Source organism: Schistocerca piceifrons, chromosome 7 (genome assembly GCF_021461385.2).
Source record: "Schistocerca piceifrons isolate TAMUIC-IGC-003096 chromosome 7, iqSchPice1.1, whole genome shotgun sequence".
NCBI classification, from domain to species: Eukaryota; Metazoa; Arthropoda; class Insecta; order Orthoptera; family Acrididae; genus Schistocerca; species Schistocerca piceifrons.
Window position 1 is genome coordinate 126691975 of NC_060144.1, and position 20413 is coordinate 126712387.

Consider the following 20413-nt stretch of genomic DNA (forward strand, 5'->3'; position numbering starts at 1 on the left):
AGCTTTTTTAAAAATCGATAAAAGCAATGTGTGTTTCATTATTATATTCTCTACGTTTTTGAATTAAGTGTTGTAAAATAAAGACTGCATCTATAGCAGAGCGTCTTTTCATAAAACACATTTTTTCCTCATGCAGTACTACTTCCGTTATGTTTTTATCTTGTGTTTAAAATCTTAGTCTGAGTCCAGTCCTCTGTAGTTACTGCGTAGGCTTTTGTCTCCTTTTTTAAAAACTTTTTCCATTCTAGGAATCTTCTAGGCGCGCGTTATAGCAATACTCTTGCTCTTCTAACATTCGTTTAAGTCGTGTAACAGTAACAGATGTAGCATCATAGCTCCATATTTTAGCAGCTCAGCATTAACGCCATATCTTCCCGTCGCCTTTCTGTTCTTAAGTGATGTTAAGGCAGATGTTATTTCGTCAGACTGTATTTCATGTAATCCGTTGTTGTTTATTATTTCAATTTCAGTTTCTTGTGCTGTATCATCATACCATAAATTTTGTAATAATTTACTCGTTGTTCTTCCTCAATACTGATTGTTCGTATCATGTCTTTTTCTTTTGTGTTAAAGTTTTTAAAACGTTATAGGTCATTTTCTGTCTCCCGTGAACATCATTCCGATATAAGAAATAAATCTATTCGAATGTTTTTGGTGTGACTTTCGTACTACAAATTTAGCAATATTTCTTCGCTTCTTATAATGTTGCATCTTTCCAGCTGTGGGGTGGCTCAAGTACTTAAATATGCATCCAATTTTTCTTGAACAGTTTTTCTTGCGTCCTCGTTCCAAAATTTGGCCCTTTCTTTTACTTATATTTTTCTTTATACCGAGAGTTTCTCCTGCTATACTATACGGGGTGAACATTAACAAAACGAAAAACTGCAGGGACGGATTTCTGACTGGAAATGGAAGAAGAAGGTTCCTATGAACACGTGTTCGGAAATGCATTGTTGCCACAGTAGATGGCATTCACGAATGACAATTCCTCTGATCACGTGCTATGTGTTCCTTGTGTGTAGCAGGCTGTGTGATTGTCGCATCGCCGGCCGCGGTGGTCTAGCGGTTCTGGCGTTGCAGTCCGGAACCGCGGGACTGCTACGGTCGCAGGTTCGAATCCTGCCTCGGGCATGGGTGTGTGTGATGTCCTTAGGTTAGTTAGGTTTAAGTAGTTCTAAGTTCTAGGGGACTTATGACTTAAGATGTTGAGTCCCATAGTGCTCAGAGCCATTTTGATTGTCGCATCGCACTGTAAGCAGAAGAATGGTCCGAATATTCATGTCGGGAACAAGGTGAGATGGTACTTGTGTATCGCTAAAAAGACGGAAGCTGTCGACGGGCAGCACGACCATTCCAAAACTGGTACCCTCACAGTCACCAACCACATCACACAACATTTCAAGCCATTTGTGGGTGTTTGTATGGCCATACATTTTGCCGTCCTTCTTCTATATTACCTTTAGTTTGCAAGTTCGCTAGATCTTTATTTAACGTTATTTGGTAAAGATGTCTGATGCTGTCCTCTTCAATCAAGCATACTTTATAGACACTTCTTGGTTGTTACTTATTTGTTTTGTCCTTTTGTTCCATTTCTCAAAATGATCTATTCCTGAATATGTACAGCAAATACATTGATTCCCAAAATTGAAGCAACAAAACGCTGTTTCTACGTCCCATGTCTAAATTCGCGTTATAATCATACAAACTGTCAACCAGATATCCGTACGATCGTGTTTTTCACGGAAGGTGGCATTCCGGTCAACGTACAACCACGCCAAAGACGACGTCAGTACACGTATCGAACGGGGTGGAGTTTGCTGCGTAGTCCCACATCATCACACATGGTGCAGCTCGGTACGGAGAAGATGCCTGTCAGATTCTCTCCGCTGGAGGGCCATAGGAAGAACGAAAGCAGGACAGTCGCAAACTGGCGTGACCCGGTGGCTTAATGTGAATCGTTCTGTTGTGGAAACAGTTTATGGAGTCCGAAACTGTATCTCAAATTCAAATGGCTCTCAGCACTATGCGACTTAACATCTGAGGTCATCAGTCCCCTAGAACTTAGAACTACTTAAACATAACTACCCAAAGGACATCACACACATCCATGCCCGAGGCAGAATTCGAACCTGCGACCGTAGCGGTCGCGCGGTTCCAGATTGAAGTGCCTGGAACCGCTCGGCCACTCTGGCCGGCAAACTGTGTCTCAAAGACTGAGGCAGAGCCGACCACGTGTAACATCAGGTAGAGAAGGGAACGTCTAGAGAGGAGCCGTCAACATGCCACCTGTATGGTCGAACAGTGAGCCAGTATTCTTTTCACAGATGAGTCCCTGTTTGGTCTGCACAGTGATTCTCGACGGAATCGTGTGCGGAGAGGACGTGGAACACGATTTGGGAACCCAACCGTTGTGGAAAAAGACTGATATCGAGGATGACCCCGGATACTGTGTGCAGGGATTATATTGACTACTCGAACACTTCTGCGTGAAATTGTACTGCTAAATAGGCATTGTTTAACTGCTGTCAGGCAACGTGGCGAGATCTTTGGACCTCTTGTGCGATTGTTGCGGGTTTCTGCAGACCCAGACTCCTTATTGGTGGACGATAATACTGGACCTAGAAGAGCACTGGTTGCTGATGTGTAAGTAGGCTGTTTAGGTTTTTATGTTGGTAACGCCACGTAGCGCTCTATATGAAAATCACTAACTGTGCTGTACGAAGTCTGGTTTGCATTGTTGGAATATTCGCTATTGTACTGTTGGGCAGTTGGATGTGAACAGCGCGTAGCGTTGCTCAGTTAGAGGTGAGCCGCCAGGAGTGGTGGATGTGGGGCGAGAGATGGCAGAATTTTGAGAGCGGACGATCTGGACATGTGTCCGTCAGAAAAACGAAATTTGTAAGACTGGATGTCATGAACTGATATATATATATATATATATATATATATATATATATATATATATATATATATATATATATATATATATATATAATGACTTTTGAACATTATTAAGGTAAATACATTGTTCTGTATCAAAATCTTTCATTTGCTAACTGTGCCTATCAGTAGTTAGTGCTCTCAGTAGTTAGAATCTTTTATTCAACTGGCAGTATTGGGGCACACTGTATTGCAGTAGTTTGAGTAACGAAGATTTTTGTGAGGTAAGTGATTCATGAAAGGTATAGGTTATTGTTAGTCAGGGCCATTCTTTTGTAGGGATTATTGAAAGTGAGATTGCGTTGCGCTAAAAAAATATTGTGTGTCAGTTTAGTGATGGTCAGCATAAGTAAAGATAGAAATGTCTAAGTACGTTCAGTTTTGCTCAGCTGTTTGAAAATCAAATAACGTAAGGGGTTTACCAGCACAGTCATTCATAAATATTTCTAAGGGGACGTTTCAGATGTTTTCTTAGAAACGGAAGAAATTGCGCGCATGGCATGTCCTGCTCGCTCTCCAGATTTGTATTCCATGGAGCATGTCTGGGTTGCACTAGGGAGATAGTTTGCAACGCGTCACCATCCACTAACCATTGTCCAAGACTTGCGAGCAGCTCTGCAAGAAGAATGGCCGTTATTGCCTCAACATGAAATTGATGACATAGCATTCCCAGTCGTGGTCAGGCCTATATTGCTGCCGGAGGTGATAAATTGCCATACTGAGCAGTTGTCGAAATGTGTGTGCAAATCTGTTAAGATAGAAAAAAAAGAAAGAACAATTTTGTCTACCGTTATGCATGTTGCAGTTGTTTATGTTCTGTATTTTTTACACTGTTTCTACTTTACTTTCACCTGTATATACTGTCTCGTGGCAAAATAAACGCAACCTTGCAAAATTTCCGTTAATTCTGGACACCAGTGCAGTTGAGAACGTAGGGCGGAAGTGCTACTCTAAGGTGAAGAGATAGGCACAAGAGAGAAATTCTTGGTGGATCCGGTCAAAGTATCTGCTGCATGCTACGCTCCACAATACGCTGGACTGTTGCCGCGTGCAACCGTCTCCTTCGCGTAGATTCACTGTAGAATGTCGATCGGTGCCGTTGCTGCCAAAGGGCTGCTCGGAGACGGGTCGCAGCGCGTGCGGCTGCCTCGGCGGAGCAGGGTCGTTATCTCGGCTGTCGGCCAATGAGGTCAGTGGCCTCCTGTCCTGTCGTGTCCTATAAAATAATGAAGCCTCCCTCCGCAGTGCACTCGTCCGCGACTGCAGAACGCCACGCGCTGCCGCGCGCCACTACAACGCCCTCTCGCGACTCGTCCCGTCCTCGCAAATAAATATTCGATCCGACCTGAATGGAAATTCTAGGGCTCCCCGGACCCCTCTCTCTCTCTGCTCAACGACACTCGTCAGACCATCGACTGCACTGCGGTAATGTCCGCCGCCCCTTGCAGCGAAGCCAGCAGAATGCGAACGTGATACGACACGGTATGAACTAGCGTCGTATGACCCATTTAAAGCAAGCACGCTTCCAATCATACGGAGGCATTCTGTAGGGACAAATTTTTATTGAACTAGATTGATGATATCATAGTACAAAACATGTCAAAAAAGCGATGTTTTTGACTTAACACACGTGTACCGAGAATTCGGTACTTACAAGGGAACCTCCCCATCGCATCCCCCTCAGGTTTAGTTATAAGTTGGCACAGTGGATAGGCCTTGAAAAACTGAACACAGATCAATCGAGAAAACAGGAAGAAGTTTTGTGGAACTATGAAAAAAAATAAGCAAAATATACAAACTGAGTAGTCCATGAGCAAGTTAGGCAACATCAAGGATAGTGTTGCTCAGGAGCGCCGTGGTCCCGTGGTTAGCGTGAGCAGCGGCGCAACGATAGGTCCTTGGTTCACGTCTTCCCTCGAGTGAAAAGTTTAATTTTTTATTTTCGCAAAGTTATGATCTGTCCGTTCGTTCACGGACGTCTCTGTTCACTGTAATAAGTTTAGTGTCTGTGTTTTGCGACCGCACTGCAAAACCGTGCGATTAGTAGACGAAGGACGTGTCTCTCCAATGGGAACCGAAAACATTTGATCGCAAGGTCATAGGTCAACCGATTCCTCCACAGGGAAACACGTCTGATATATTCTATACGACACTGGTGACGGCATATGCGTCACATGACAGGAATATGTTGTCGACCCACCTAATTTGTACACTTGGTGCCGGCCGCGGTGGTCTAGCGGTTCTAGGCGCTCAGTCCGGAACCGCGCGACTGCTACGGTCGCAGGTTCGAATCCTGCCTCGGGCATGGATGTGTTTGATGTCCTTAGGTTCGTTAGGTTTAAGTAGTTCTAAGTTCTAGGGGACTGATGACCATAGATGTTAAGTCCCATAGTGCTCAGAGCCATTTGAACCATTTGTACACTTGGTGAATTGGTAAAATGATTCTTCTACCTTGTCCGATTTTGGTTTTCTTATGGATGTGATAATCACTCCCAAAAACGTGATGAAAACATAAGAGTTTGTCACATAAACTGCAAGAAATGAATGCAACAGTTTCACAGTCGCACAGTTTTCCCTGTGCTCTGTCATAACATATGTTTTTAACGTTTTCAAATTTTTACGTGTGTAGACCGTCAAATCCTGCATATGTCCAAGCAAATCTGAACATGTCCTAGAATTTTGGAGAGGAAAGTTGATTATATGTGAGTGCCTGAACTGGAAATTGTCTGAAAATAAAAAATTTAAACTTTTCACTCGAGGGAAGACTTGAACCAAGGACCTCTCCTTCCGCAGCTGCTCACGCTAACCGCGGGACCACGGCACTCCTGAGCTCACATCATACTTGATGTTGCCCATCTTGCGCATGGACTACTCAGTTTGTACATTTTGCTTATTTTTTTCATAGTTCCATACAACTTCTTCCTGTTTTCTCGATTGATTTGTGTTCAGTTTTTCAAGGACTATCCACTGTGCCAACTTATAACTAAATCTGAGGGGGGTGCGATGGGGAGGTTCCCTTGTTAGCACAATGGTCGCACCATGAGAAGAGAAAAGTGTTCAATGTTCTTGCATAACACAAGAAACGAAGCGCTTGCGGCAAACGTCAGCTACTCATTTTTGTCTTGTTATGTAGTCCGATGTTGGCAGTTCAGGCGCTACCACGTCTACCGACATGGGAATAGTACTCCACTTATTGTAGTAGATACCAGCGGTTGCTCCATGCGTCATCAATGTGCTCTTTGGCTTCTAGCTGAAAGACACTATATTATACTGTAGCCCCAACGAAACTGGTATAAGCATTCGTATTGAAGTACAGGGGTATGTAAACTGGTAGAGTACGGCGCTGCGTTCGGCAATGGCTATACACTCGTAAGGCAAGAAGTGCCTGGCGCAGCTGCTAGATCGGTTACTGCTGCTGCAATGGCAGGTTATCAAGATTTAAGTGAGATTGAACGTGGTGTTATGGTCGGCGCTCGAGCGATGGTACACGGAATCTCCGAGGTAGCGATGAAGTAGGGATTTTCCCGTACGACTATTTCTTGAGTCTACTGTGAATATCAGGAATCCGGTAAAACATCAAATCTCCAACATCGCTGCGGCCGGAGAGAGCTCCTGCACCAACGGAACCAACGACGGCTGAAGAGAATCGTTCAACGCGAGTGACAAAAGTGGAACCCGCCCGCAAATTGCTGCAAATTCCAATGCTGGGCCATCAACAAGTGTCAGCGTCCAACCATTCAACGAAAAATCATCGATATGGGCTTTCAGACCGAAGGCCTTCTGTTGTGCCCTTGATGACTGTACGACACAAATCTTTACACCTCTCCTGGGCCGTCAACGCCGACATTGGACTGTTGATGACTGGAAACATGTTTCGTGGTCGGACGAGTTTCGTTTCAAAATGTATCGAGCTGATGAACGTGTACGGATATGGAGACCACCTTATGAATGAATCCGTGGACCCTCCATCTCTGCAGGGACTGTTCAATGTGGTGGAGGCTCTGTAATGGTGTGGGGCATGTGCAATTGGAGTGATATGGGACTCCTGATATGTCCAGATAGAACTCTGACAGATGACAGCGTACGTAAGCATCCTGTCTGATCGCCTGCATCTATTCATGTCCACTCAGCATTGCAGCAAGACAATGCGACACCACACACATCCGCAGTTGCTGCAGTATGGCTCCAGGTACATTCTCCTGAGTTTAAACACTTCCGCTGGCTACCAAACTCCCTATACATCTGAGATGCCTTACAACGTGCTATTCAGAAGAGATCTCCGCCAGTTCGTAATCTTACGGATTTATGGACAACCCTGCAGAATTCATGGTATCAGTTTCCTCCAGCACAACTTCAGACATTAGTCGTCCATGCCACGTCGTGTTGCGGCACTTCTGGGTGCTGGCGGGGGCCGTACAAGAAATCAGGCAGGTGTTCCAGTTTCTTTGGCACTTCATTGTATGTCACTGGCTGTATGGTTTGTGCTTCTAAGTGTGTACTAAATGAAAATAGGTTCGTGCTAGTCAGATTCAGTTGTTCTTTAAATGTTGTTTTTAAATTTCGTCCAGTTTTTCGATAGTAATTTTCTCACAGTTACTGTATTCTAACTTCTAAACACCTGGACGTGTAAATATTTACAGGATTTTTCTGTGTTACAACAAATTTGTGATAGCAGTGCGTTGCGTGTTTTGAAACCAGTTTTTATATTGGTTTTCTGTAGCGCAAGTCGAATTTTAACTGATATGTTTCTTTAGTATGGTATGGTGCTGAAATGTGTACTTTTGCTAAAATGTGTCCTTGTTAAAGTAATGTTGTCTTTTATTTTTGTTTCATTTGTATGTAATTTTCTGGTTTAAATTTTGTCACTTATAGTGGTATCATAACCACTGTTCTTCTCAAAATTATACGTACACTTCAGAATACCAACCTAAAAACTGCCTCCAGAACATGCGACACGTTGCGATCGCAAACTTATCGTAACGTAGAACAACACTTTAAATTTACACATTCAGGAGTTTGTAAGCTAAAATTCGAAAATTATGAGAAAATAGGACAAGCTGGACGAAAATTCAAAACAAGATTTAGAGTCATAACCCTAACTGGGAGAAACCTATCTTCATTTAGTACACAGTTACAAGAAGAAAATCGCATAGCCAATGACATAACACAACGCCCATCACTCCTACATACTGCCAAAAAAGAAAGCTCTTAGTTGTAGTTCCTTCATTGTAAAAACATTGCCAATACGCGGATAAAATTCTGTTTCGTTGCCGCTTCAGGTTTAAAACAGTAACACCACCGTCATGCCCCCAGCACCGATTCTTTAAAGAATCGAGCTGCCACGTACGATACAGCTTCAAACGTCTGATTACTTTAATAAAAAGTTTACGTTTAGCAAGTAAAACCTTTATGTTTGAAGAACAAACCTTTTTTATTAATTTCTGATTTTTCACCTATTAGCTGCCTGAAATATCCTCCAATAACTTTTCACGGATTGTTTATGATGTCACAACTCCTGAGTTAGTTTCTTTCAGCCGTTATTTCTCAGTCCACGAACACGTTTTTTTCCCTGTATTTTAGCATCAGAGATGTCGCCCAATGCAGGTACGTCTTGCATCATAGAAGCCATTACTGCGGGAGTTTTGACATGATGCTGGACATCAGCGTGCTCAACTATTTATTTTTGCAGCTGAATCGGTGTGGCAATATCTCTAGATGATAATTTTCTTGAATTAATTTCATCGAGACATGCAACAATCTTTAGTTCCTCATCCAAAGAATTTCACATATCATTTATTTTTCTTTCGTGTTAATGGAGAATGCAGTAAATTTCATCTGCTCGCGGTGGATAGCATAACTAAATGTACGGTCTCCGCACATATGGTCTTTTCAGTCTTTAGGATGTAGCAGATAGCCAACTGACTAATTGAGTTTTTAATTTCGATCTACTTCGTTAAGTTATTTTTTCTATCGTTCCTCTGTTGCCCTCGTAATATAATTGAAGTGAGACGTGTTCGGAAAAAAATCCGAGACGTCGTGACCGTACTTTGCCGATTTTTAAGAACCAGACTTTCTCTGTCTTAGTCGTAGCACTGAGAAGGCATCAGGCTAAGGATTTATCGTCTTGCAAAAGAGGAAGTTTTGTGAGTTAGCGGGAAAATCCGCAGAAAGAAGCCTCCAGTGGTTTCCGATTAGGGCAGTTATCAGGCATAAGCTTCACAGAGCATTTCTCCCTGTTAATTAGTGGTTCGTTCACTCATTTGGTAGCTTGACAAGCTAAAACTCGGGGATTCCGAATCTCAAAGGATCCCCGACTTTGATGTACTTTATCGGCCGAAGAAGTACGAGATTTATCGCTTTGTCTTCGCATTCACGCTCAAATCAGCGGTAATGGAGGGAGGCCGCCGAAACTTACAGGATTCGACTCGAGAGCTGATTAACGAAGTCCACAAATTAACAATAAATCTTCGACGGCTCAAGAGGCAGAAACAAGAGTACTTTCACAAATCGTAGGAGTTTGCGGAAGAAGACCGCTTTTAAAATAATGTATTAACAGCTTTTAGGGCAATATACGAGCTGTGCATATCATTAAATGGGCATTTTAAGGTAAATATTTTAGTGACAGCTACGAATAACTAGGGATGTTCCAGCGCTTTTATGCTGACTGTTCTTATGCTTTGTTTGCATTTGTGTATTCATTGCAGTTTTATTTTTGGATCCACTGCAACCAAACATGAGAGCAATTCATATGAACCGCTCTTGAGAATATCAGATCTAAGGACTACACCATAAGGAAGAGCAAGTCGCTAATGAGAAGGCCAATGTCAGATACCGAAACGCAGCAAACGTAGATATTAAGGAATGCAATCGAACATTGCCTCGACACCCTGGCTCAACATAGTTAAACAAGATTTTTGTAAGCTTCATAAACTGCACAGAATTCAATCGCGGATTATTTCTTAGTCACTACCATCTAATTCAGGCTTTAAACGATTCTTACTGTAAATGTGATTGAGTAACAAGAGGAGGGATAAATCACACTTCTTTTCACATGCAGCCTGAATGTAAACTAGCAAACGGAATTCTTAATACATGTATTCAGGTATCAGCTTGATTCATCTTCTGATGTGACAATTTTCTTTCATAAATGTGATACATTTATTTTTTCAATTTCGAGCATACACACACACACACACACACACACACACACACACACACACACACACACACACTGAATCAGTAAGAGATGGTTGTACGACCTAAAGATCAAAAGCCAGTTATGAAAAAAAAAAAATAATCCCGAAATGGGTGTACATGCTGCACTTACACGCACATGTTTTTGTAATATGGGACCTTAATAACACCATATTTCCGTCAATGGATTTGTTCGATGGTCCAGTTGTTAAAGATAATAGTCAGATTTTGCTACAACGAAAACGCATAGGGCTCTGTTTCGTTGAAGAGACACCATGTCACTTCACCGTAGACCAACGTATGAATTGAATTGATTTTCTCTTACGGCCTGCTGTATTGGCAGACACAAGCCCACTTACCCACAAGATGGCTCCACAGAGTCTGAATTTCCTATCGCGCAACGGTCAGTAAAGTATTCCTCATTCCCTGCTTAATTTTTTCACGACTTTACCGAATCATTGCGCATAGGTTGGCATACAAAAATGTTTACCCGTCAACTTTCCTTTCTAACGCTCAGACGTTTGTAATCTCATATCGTCAAAGCGAAAAGTGGTGACGAGGAACTCATGACCAGCCTTTATCTTAATCTAATTAACTGCCAATATAAACAAAATAATTATATCTATTTCGAATAAAACTATACTCCTTATTTGGGTTCTTAATAGCAGTTGTCGTTAACACAGAAAATTATGAAGTAAATTTGCATTTAAACTTGAGACTCTCTCTCTCTCTCTCTCTCTCTCTCTCTCTCTCTCTCTCCCTCTTTCTTCCTTTCTTTCTCTCTCTCTCTCTCTCTCTCTCTCTCTCTCTCTCTCTCTCTCTGTCTTTACGACTCTGACGCGAGAGAAGCAAGAATGAAAACAGCTGTAGTTACCAGAAGCTGGACAGAACAGCAGTGTGAATGTGTCGTTCGGAATTCATGGCAGCGTGCAACAGAGAGAGGAGACCGTTTTTTAGACAAAGTAAGTTCACTTCTCTGGACAAGTTGCTTCAGCTCTAACTGATGCTTCAGACATCAACATATTTTTCGATCTATTTCATGCTTAGTGTCGTACTTTATTCTACGAAACCGTTGCTACGTCTTTCTATCGACTGCTCAAATATTAGAGCGGTGCGAGAATCGAAATTGGTCTGGACGGTTGTGGAACAGCTTTTCAGATGAATTCCAGTTCAGTATGACAAGCGGTTCTTGTCACCAGCAGGTGTAGAGGGAATATCGCCGTAGTACTGCACATAGTGGTCAGCTCTGAATTCGTTCTCTCCGACGACAGGATTTTCTAGTATTGGTCATCCCGTGGATAGTGAGGCAGTGGACAGTACAGCTTAAACAACTGCGGCGTTACCTTTGGTCTTTGCTGTTGATAATGTATTTCTTCGTTTAAGCTACGTAGATTCAACTACACTGCAAGTTTGACATAACGACGCTGTAACCATATTTTTCAGCAGTGTCTGTAATGTCGTCAGGAAAAGTGCACTCACCACAGGTCACTAGGAAGCAGCGATTTTTGTTACAAGAAAACGCTGTTTATCGCCTATTGGTGCGTTGTTGTAGTAAAACACATATATGACATTTAGAGGCCCTGATAGTACGACTCACATTTAATAGACGTTTTTGGTTTCGGGTGTCTACTTGTTGCAGACGAAATTGTTTATCTTTTGGCCCAAAGACACATGCACTTCTAAGCTTTGGTTATCAAAGAAGTGACATTATGCAGTGTTATATGCCTTTTTTCTTGATCTATTAAAAACCAAGCCAACGGCCTTGTCGCAATGGTAACACCGATGCCCGTCAGATCACCGAAGTTAAGCGCTGTCGGGCTGGGCTTCACTTGGATGGGTAACCATCCGGTCTGCCCAGCGCTACTGGCAAGCGAGATGCACTCAGCCCTTGTGAGGCAAACGGAAGAGCTGCATGATTGAGAAGTAGCGGTTCTGGTCTCGTAAACAGGCGTACTGCCGCGAGGGCTGTGCGCTGACCAAATGCCCCTCCGTATCCCCAGCCAGTGACGCTTTCGGGCTAGGCAAGCTGAAAAGCTACTTGATTGAGAAGTTGCGGCTCTGGTCTAGTAAACTGACACGGCTGGGAGAGCTGTGTGCTGAGCACATGCACCTCCATATCTCCATTCAGTGACGCCTTCGGGCTGAGGATGACGCGGCGGCCGGTCGGTGCCGTAAGGCCTTCATGGCCTGTTCGGGCGGAGTTTTTTTGGAAATGTTTTTTTTGGAAATTTGTGATAAGGTCGTATGGGACCAAACTGCTGAGATCATCGGTCCCTAAGCTTACACACTACTTAATCGAACTTAAACTAACTTGCGCTGAGGACAACACACACACCGACGCCCGAGGGAGGACTCGAACCTCCGACGGCGGGAGCCGCGCGGACCGTGACAAGACGCCATAGACCGAGCAGCTACCCCGCGCGGCGGTTTTTTTTCTGTTTTGTTAAAAACTGTTATCTACGTGGAAGAGAGAAAAAAATGTATATACATTTAATCTGTCCATATTTGCCATATTATTGGCTGACAGCACGAGCAAGTAATTTTTATTTACTTTTTTTTCATCAATCTTCCGACTCGTTCGATGCGCCCCGCCACTTCTCCTGTACCTATCCTTTCACCTCAGAGTAACACTTACGAACACCGTCCTCAGTCCTTTGTCGCGTATACTGCAATATTCGTCTCTACCTACAGTTTTTACCTTCTACAGCTCTTTCTGGTAGAAGGAAGTTATTCCATGATGTCTAAACGCGTGACTTATCATCTTGTCCCGATGAGTTTCCCATACGTACATTTCCTCACCGATTCCAAGAAGAACCTCCTTACTGCTTATCTCGTCAATCCACCTAATGTCCTACATCCATCTGAGACCACCCACCTCAGACGCTTCTATGCTGATCTTTTCCGGTTTCCTCACAGTCCATGGTTCGCTACCATACAATGCTGTGATCCAGAACTACATTTCATTTTTTTCCCCTCAAGCTAAGGCCTACGTTTGATAATACTATTCTTCTAGTCGTAAATGCCGTCTTATGCGTGTGACGGCTTGGGCGTGTTTGTTTGTACCCGCCCGTGTACTGGGTGGATGATAGCAATTTTGTTAGTACGCCTCTGTGAGCCTTTCGCTATTTAAAAGCTGCTTATTTCAGTCTCGGTGTTAGAGCTCCTCTGATGGTTAATGCTAGTCCGTAACACTGATATTATTGGATGTGTATGTTTCGAGTACCTATCTTTGATTAGCAATCCCTTACAGTGTGCATAATTTTATATTACATAAAATCGCTCTCATAGTGTCGCTAAGACAACAAATATTTAAAAGTGCACCAATGTTGTGTGTATTATCTGTTGATAAATGTCATTAACAGCTGATTCAAGGTGATGCTTGTACTTAGACCATCCCTAATTAATACATTTTATCTTAATTCGACCATAAATGTTTTTAATAAACTATTATCACAGCAAAAATTAAAGTTAGGGAGTAAAATTTAAAGCTGTTTCATTTCCATTACTTGTAGCTTGAATTAATTGTCTTTCTTGAAACTCGCCCATTCTTCTCTCTATTTCGTATTGTGTCTGGTACTGAGTAATTGTTATCTGTTAACTAGTCGTCTTTTATCTGCACTGCATCTTCATCTACATACATATTCCACAATCGACCATACGGTGCGTGGCGGATGGTACCTCGTACTACAACTAGCATCTTCTCTCCCTGTTCCACTCCCAGACAGAACGATGGAAAAATGACTGCCTATATGCCTCTGTACGAGCCCTAATCTCTCTTATCTTATCTTTGTGGTCTTTCCGTGAAATATAAGTAGGCGGCAGTAAAACTGTACTGCAGTCAGCCTCAAATGCTGGTTCTCTAAATTTCCTCAGTAGGGATTCACGAGAAGAACGCCTCCTTTCGTCCAGAGATTCCCACCCGAGTTCCTGAAGCCTTTCCGTAACACTCGCGTGATGACCAAACATACCAGTAACAAATCTAGCAGCCCGCCTCTGAATTGCTTCTATGTCCTCCCTCAATCTGACCTGATACGGATCCCAAACGCTCGAGCAGTACTCGAGAATAGGTCGCATTAGTGTTTAATAAGCGGTCTCCTTTACAGATGAACCGCATCTTCCCAAAATTCTACCAATGAACCGAAGACGAATATCCACCTTCCCCACGACTGTCATTACATGCTTGTCCTACTACATATCGCTCTGCAATGTTACGCCCAAATATTTAATCGACGTGACTGTGTCAAGCGCTACACTACTAATGGAGTATTCAAACATTACGGGATTCTTTTTCCTATTCATCTGCATTAATTTACATTTATATATATTTATGCAGTTGCTCCTGGGCATACATTTGTTATTTAGAGAGTTGAAGAGGGTTATACTATTGCTGTGTTTTGACCTATATCAACATTTCGTTTTTGTTTTGCAATCACGGACAGCGTTCAGTGCTACCGGCCAGTTTAGGCCAGCACCTTGATGTTTGGGCACAGGCAACAAATGTATTAGAATGGTTAGCCATCATTTCAGATAGATTGGTCTGCTTGTATTCTTCAAATTAATGTATTTTGGCTGCCCTGTTGTTACGACTAAAGGAGGAGTCAAGCGTTTTTTCTAATACTAAAACTCTTATAGTTTCACGACTGTTTCTGTGGTTCTTTCATTGTTTGAGCTCTAAAGGCTCATTTTCACCATGCTTAATACTGTTAATTTATTTTACTGCCTTTACTTCGGCGCAGTTATCGTTTTATGTAATTCCGGATTGTTATAAATTCAAGACCATCGATTGTTCACCTGGACGGTTAAAAGTTTCCTCATGCAATTTAAGACTGCTAAAACTAGTGTCCACTCATTGTTTTCTTTGACACTGAAATAAAAAGAAAATTTATAACTTTGTTAAAGTTCGAAATGGTTATTGTCAATCCTTTTAAGTTCTGAGTTCGAAATGAAAGTATGTTCCTTTTGATGTGAATGATGTTTTAAATTACCCGTAGTCGAGTCCTTCCGCTCAACAACGTTTGCTGACACCGAATTGGGCGCAATTACCAGACTGATTCACAATTCAAAGAGCAGTTCAGGTGAGATCCAATAAAAAATCCCATCATGTATGCACAGTGTCACCGAGGTAGATACTATAGCACAACACGATGCGAAGTGAGTTTGCCGGTCACTGTGACCGAGCGGTTCTAAGCGTTCCAGTACGGAACCGCGCTGCTGCTACGGTCACAGGTTCGAATTCTGCTTCGGGCATGGATGTCTGTGATGTCCTTAGGTTAGTTAGGTTTAAGTAGTTCTAAGTCTAGGGGACTGATGACCTCAGATGTTTCCATAGTGCTCAGAGCCATTTGAACCATTTGAAGTGAGTTTGTGTTGGCAACGTGGCCGTTTTAATTTCCTGCATGACGTCAGAGATTTCACGCAAGCGCCTCATATCTGTTTCTTCGGCACTGATATTTCACTATTACCTTGATTGATGTGCTGGGTGTTTCCAGGGTCAGCAACACTGTAAGACTGTTCGAAGAAAATACTTGTGTCTATAGAAAGTATCATCATTTGACGATACTGAGGAAATGCCGAGAGACTTGATCAAAATTTATCCTTGGTGTAATGAATGTCAGCTCCATTTCAGTCCAAGTAATTGCACAAATGCAAGAGAAAGCCGATAAGAAAGCGGAAAAACACGGCAATAGTGGTAAAATACGAACTTCCTGCTTGTCATTTAAACACACAAAAAAGTGAAGCACCCATAAGACAAGGTCGAAGGTCAACGTAGCTTCGAACATGCACACACAATTGGCGGATGCTTAAACGACTAGTGTTGTAGTTCTCTTTTATAGGTAAACGGCAACCAGACAGCGTTAGTGTTCAGAATGAGATTTTCACTCTGCAGCGGAGTGTGCGCTGATATGAAACTTCCTGGCAGATTAAAACTGTGTGCCCGACCGAGACTCGAACTCGGGACCTTTGCCTTTCGCGGGCAAGTGCTCTACCATCTGAGCTACCGAAGCACGACTCACGTCCGGTACTCCGGTACTCACAGCTTTACTTCTGCCAGTACCTCGTCTCCTACCTTCCAAACTTTACAGAAGCTCTCCTGCGAACCTTGCAGAACTAGCACTCCTGAAAGAAAGGATATTGCGGAGACATGGCTTAGCCACAGCCTGGGGGATGTTTCCAGAATGAGATTTTCACTCTGCAGCGGAGTGTGCGCTGATATGAAACTTCCTGGCAGATTAAAACTGTGTGCCCGACCGAGACTCGAACTCGGGACCTTTGCCTTTCGCGGGCAAGTGCTCTACCATCTGAGCTACCGAAGCACGACTCACGTCCGGTACTCACAGCTTTACTTTTGCCAGTACCTCGTCTCCTACCTTCCAAACTTTACAGAAGCTCTCCTGGTTCGCAGGAGAGCTTCTGTAAAGTTTGGAAGGTAGGAGACGAGGTACTGGCAGAAGTAAAGCTGTGAGTACCGGACGTGAGTCGTGCTTCGGTAGCTCAGATGGTAGAGCACTTGCCCGCGAAAGGCAAAGGTCCCGAGTTCGAGTCTCGGTCGGGCACACAGTTTTAATCTGCCAGGAAGTTTCAGCGTTAGTGTTGTTCGTGTTTACCGTTGTTACCGTCCGCCCCGATAGCTGAGTGGTCAGCGAGACGGATTGCCGTCCTACGGGCCTGGGTTCGATTCCCGGTTGGGTCGTGGATTTTCTCCGCTCAGGGACTGGGTGTTGTGTTGTCTTCATCATCATTTCATTCCTAACGGGCGCGCAGGTCGCCCAATGTGGCGTCGAATGTAATAAGACCTGCACCAAGGCGGCCGGACCTGCCCCGGGCCTCCCGGCCAATGACGCCAAAAGCTCATTTCCATTACCGTTGTTACCAAGCTTGGTATTGCGTATATAAGGGGACAGATGTTGAATGATCACTGTGGAGGACTCGGGGATACTGCGTACTCTTGAGAGACGACTTTGTCAACATCTGGTAGCATTTGAAAGGGGCCTCCATGTGGCTCTCCATTTGGCCCACTGGTCGAATCGCGCAGTATCCAGATTTGTGGGGCATTCACCCCATTTGGCAGTTGCTCGTCGTCAAGGCTCCGGTCGACGACAAGGGAGGATCACTGTATTGTGACACCATCTGCGCCTGCCATCCGAGAGCAAGTAGTGGACTCACTGCAAATTCTTTGTTGCGTCTCACCATTGGTCGGAGACTAGCAGCAGCCGTAATAGGGAATTATTTTATTTATTTATTGCTTATTAAGCCTGGAAAGATTTACCTACCGAGAGACGTGGCGCAGTGGTTAACACACTGGACGCACATTCGGGAGGACGGCGGTTGAAACCAAAGACCGGTCATACTGGTTTAGGTTTTCCGTGATTTTCCTATATCGCTTGAGGCAAATACCGGGATGGTTCCTTTGAAAGGGCATGGCCGACTTCCTTGCTCCCCTAAAACGACGGGACCGATGAACTCGCTGTTTGGTCCCCTTTCCGAAATCAACCAACCAACCTGAGATATACCGTCCCAAGCGTAAGCTGCCGTCAGCACCACAACGGACACGGCTGCTTTTGGGGTGGTATCGTGACCTGAAGGCGTGGACTACAGATGGATATCGCCGCACTGTGATCAGTGATGAATCGTAGTTCTGCACCATCCCGGATGACTACACTCAGCGGGTATTTGGACGATTTGGTCCAATGCTTCATAAGTTTTCGAGAGCCACAGCGATGTTACTCCTGGTGTCTTGGTATGCGGTTCAAAAAAGGGATCAAATGACTCTGAGCGCTATGGGACTTAACAGCTGAGGTCATCAGTTCACTAGAACTTAGAACTACTTAAACCTAACTAGCCTAAGGACATCACACACATCCATGCCGGAGGCAGGATTCGAACCAGTCGCGCGGTTCCGGACTGAAGCGCCTAGCACCGCTCGGACACAGTGGCCGGCTTTGGTATGGGGAGTCACGGCATTCTCGCGGCACAACGTATGTTATGCACATGCTGCTTCCTCATGGGACAGTATCGTGCTGCCACTTTTCAACAGGAAAATGGTCGCCCACACACGACGGATGTCTCTATGAACTGTGTGCGTGATGTTGAGGTACTTGTTGTGTTGGCAGAAGAGCCAACACCGTGTTACTAGTGGAGGCCGAAACGCACGCGTTTAGCTCAAGCAGGCTGGCGTGAGGAGGGAAGAACTATACTGACATGAGGTCTTGAACATGTCAAGGAATTAGAATTCAGAAAGCGGACGTAATTAGTTTGATACTTAACTCTAATCCATTAATGATGAACGTCGCTCTTGACGGTACATGATTCACAATATTATCTGTTCAGAATAGTAACTGAATATGGCGCCTTGCTAGGTCGTATCAAATGACGTAACTGAAGGCTATGCTAAACTGACATCCCGGCAATTGAGAGCGTATGTAGACAGTGAACCATCGCTAGCAAAGTCGGCTGTCCAACTGGGGTGAGTGCTAGGGAGTCTAGTCTAGGCCTGCTGTGTGGTGGCGGCGGTCGGTCTGCAATCATTGATAGTGGTGACACGCGGGTCCGACCTATATTAACCGACCGCGGCCGATTTAAAGGCTACCACCTAGCTAGAGTGGTGTCTGGCGATGACACCACAGTCCTCTCATGGCCAGTAAGATTCCCAGATATGTCCCCAGTAGAACATGTCTGTGATCAGCTCGAACGTCAGCTCCGTCCCAGAAAACCAAGGACCTGTTACAACAATTGCACGCCATCTTGCGTTAGGGAAGGATAAGGCTGCTTTATGACACCCTCCCAACCGAACAAACACATGGAGCCACACCAGAGCGGCTGGAACGTCATACTGACGAGTAGGCTCATCCTGCAAGTTCTTTGTAACTCTGACTCGATTTTTTAATCACTGAAAGACCATCACATACTCTCTCAACCCATGAAGATTCATTTCCTTTCCTCCTCCCCTTATCTTTATTTTGTCAGGTAGGGTATCTAGGGGTAATACGGGCAAATGTTATGAAAAATGATGAACGTGTAAAATATGCAATAAATAAAGTGAATGCAAAGGTTAAATTTGTTGGTAGGATTTGACACTGTACCTATGAAGAGGTTCCTACCTCGGTCGGTAGAAACGGAACGCTTGTAGGATCACTTTGTTGTCTGTCTTACTGTTAAAAACCCTTTTTGTCACGAACGATTAGACGTATCAGTTGAAATTTAAGTCACATGCTAAGCTCTACAGTCGCTTGGTGGTGTGATACAGGTAAGTCTAGGAGGTCGAAAAATACGGCCATTCAGCTAATATATTTTGGTACTCGCGAAGTCACTCATCGAAACCTATAGGGTATTGTATTGTATTGTATTGTACGGAACTGGTGACCTAGAAACAACGGAGAGGCTTCGTCTCCGGCGTAGCACTCAGTGGTTCACAACCCCAAAAGAGGCTACAGGAGTCCACTCACCCCACCGCCGCCCCACATCGAAACCAGGGTTATTGTGCGGTTCGGGGGAACGTCTCACACGAGACGAATATAACCACAATGTTTGCGTGTTAGAGTAATTCTGGTGTACGCGTACGTGGAGAAAGTGTTTGCGCAGCAATCGCCGACATAGCGTAGCTGAGGCGGAATAAGGGGAACCGTCCCGCATTCGCCGAGGCAGATGGAAAACCGCCTTAAAAACCATCCACACACTGTCCGGCACACCGGGCCTTATCCGCAGGGCGGATTCATTCCGGGGACCGGCACGCCTTCTCGCCCGGAAAGCAGTGCGCTAGACCGAACGGCTAACCGGGCGACTACCAATAGGGTACTTTCCCTTCACCTAGAATCATTAAATTTGGTAAGAAGCAAGGATTGACAGCACAAGTAAAAGCAAAAATCGAAAAAAACTTTTAATTATATCACCCACAAAAAACGTTTATGTCGTCATTTATATCAGTCAGTGTGTTAAGACCACTTTTTCTCAGGTACGGGTTGAGGCATCGCGATTATGTGACATACTAAGATCTATGATTTATTGGCATTGCAAAGCTTCTAAGTCAACGGAATCAAAAGATACCACCGATTACGTCCCATATTTTGGTACTGGCAAACACACTCATCAAAATCTATAGGATACTTCCAGATAATCTAGAATCATGAAATTTGGCAAGAGCAAGGTTTCACTGTACAAGTAAAGGAAAAATTTCTAAAATAATTGAAACTTCCTGGCAGATTAAAACTGTGTGCCCGACCGAGACTCGAACTCTAAAAAGAGTTAGCGCGAACTCTAAAATAATTATTTTGTAATCATATCT

At 43.9% G+C, this 20413-nt stretch overlaps 1 protein-coding gene across 1 annotated transcript in view; it reads left to right on the plus strand.

Annotated features, from left to right (window-relative positions):
- Positions 1-8528: 8528 nt before the first annotated feature.
- The window catches only part of LOC124805501 (formin-like protein 20), a 94107-nt gene continuing 82222 nt past the window's right edge, over positions 8529-20413 (plus strand). The window contains exon 1 of the mRNA XM_047266065.1: positions 8529-8544. Within this exon, the coding sequence (XP_047122021.1) occupies positions 8529-8544 (16 nt within the window). The remainder of the gene's footprint in view (positions 8545-20413) is intronic.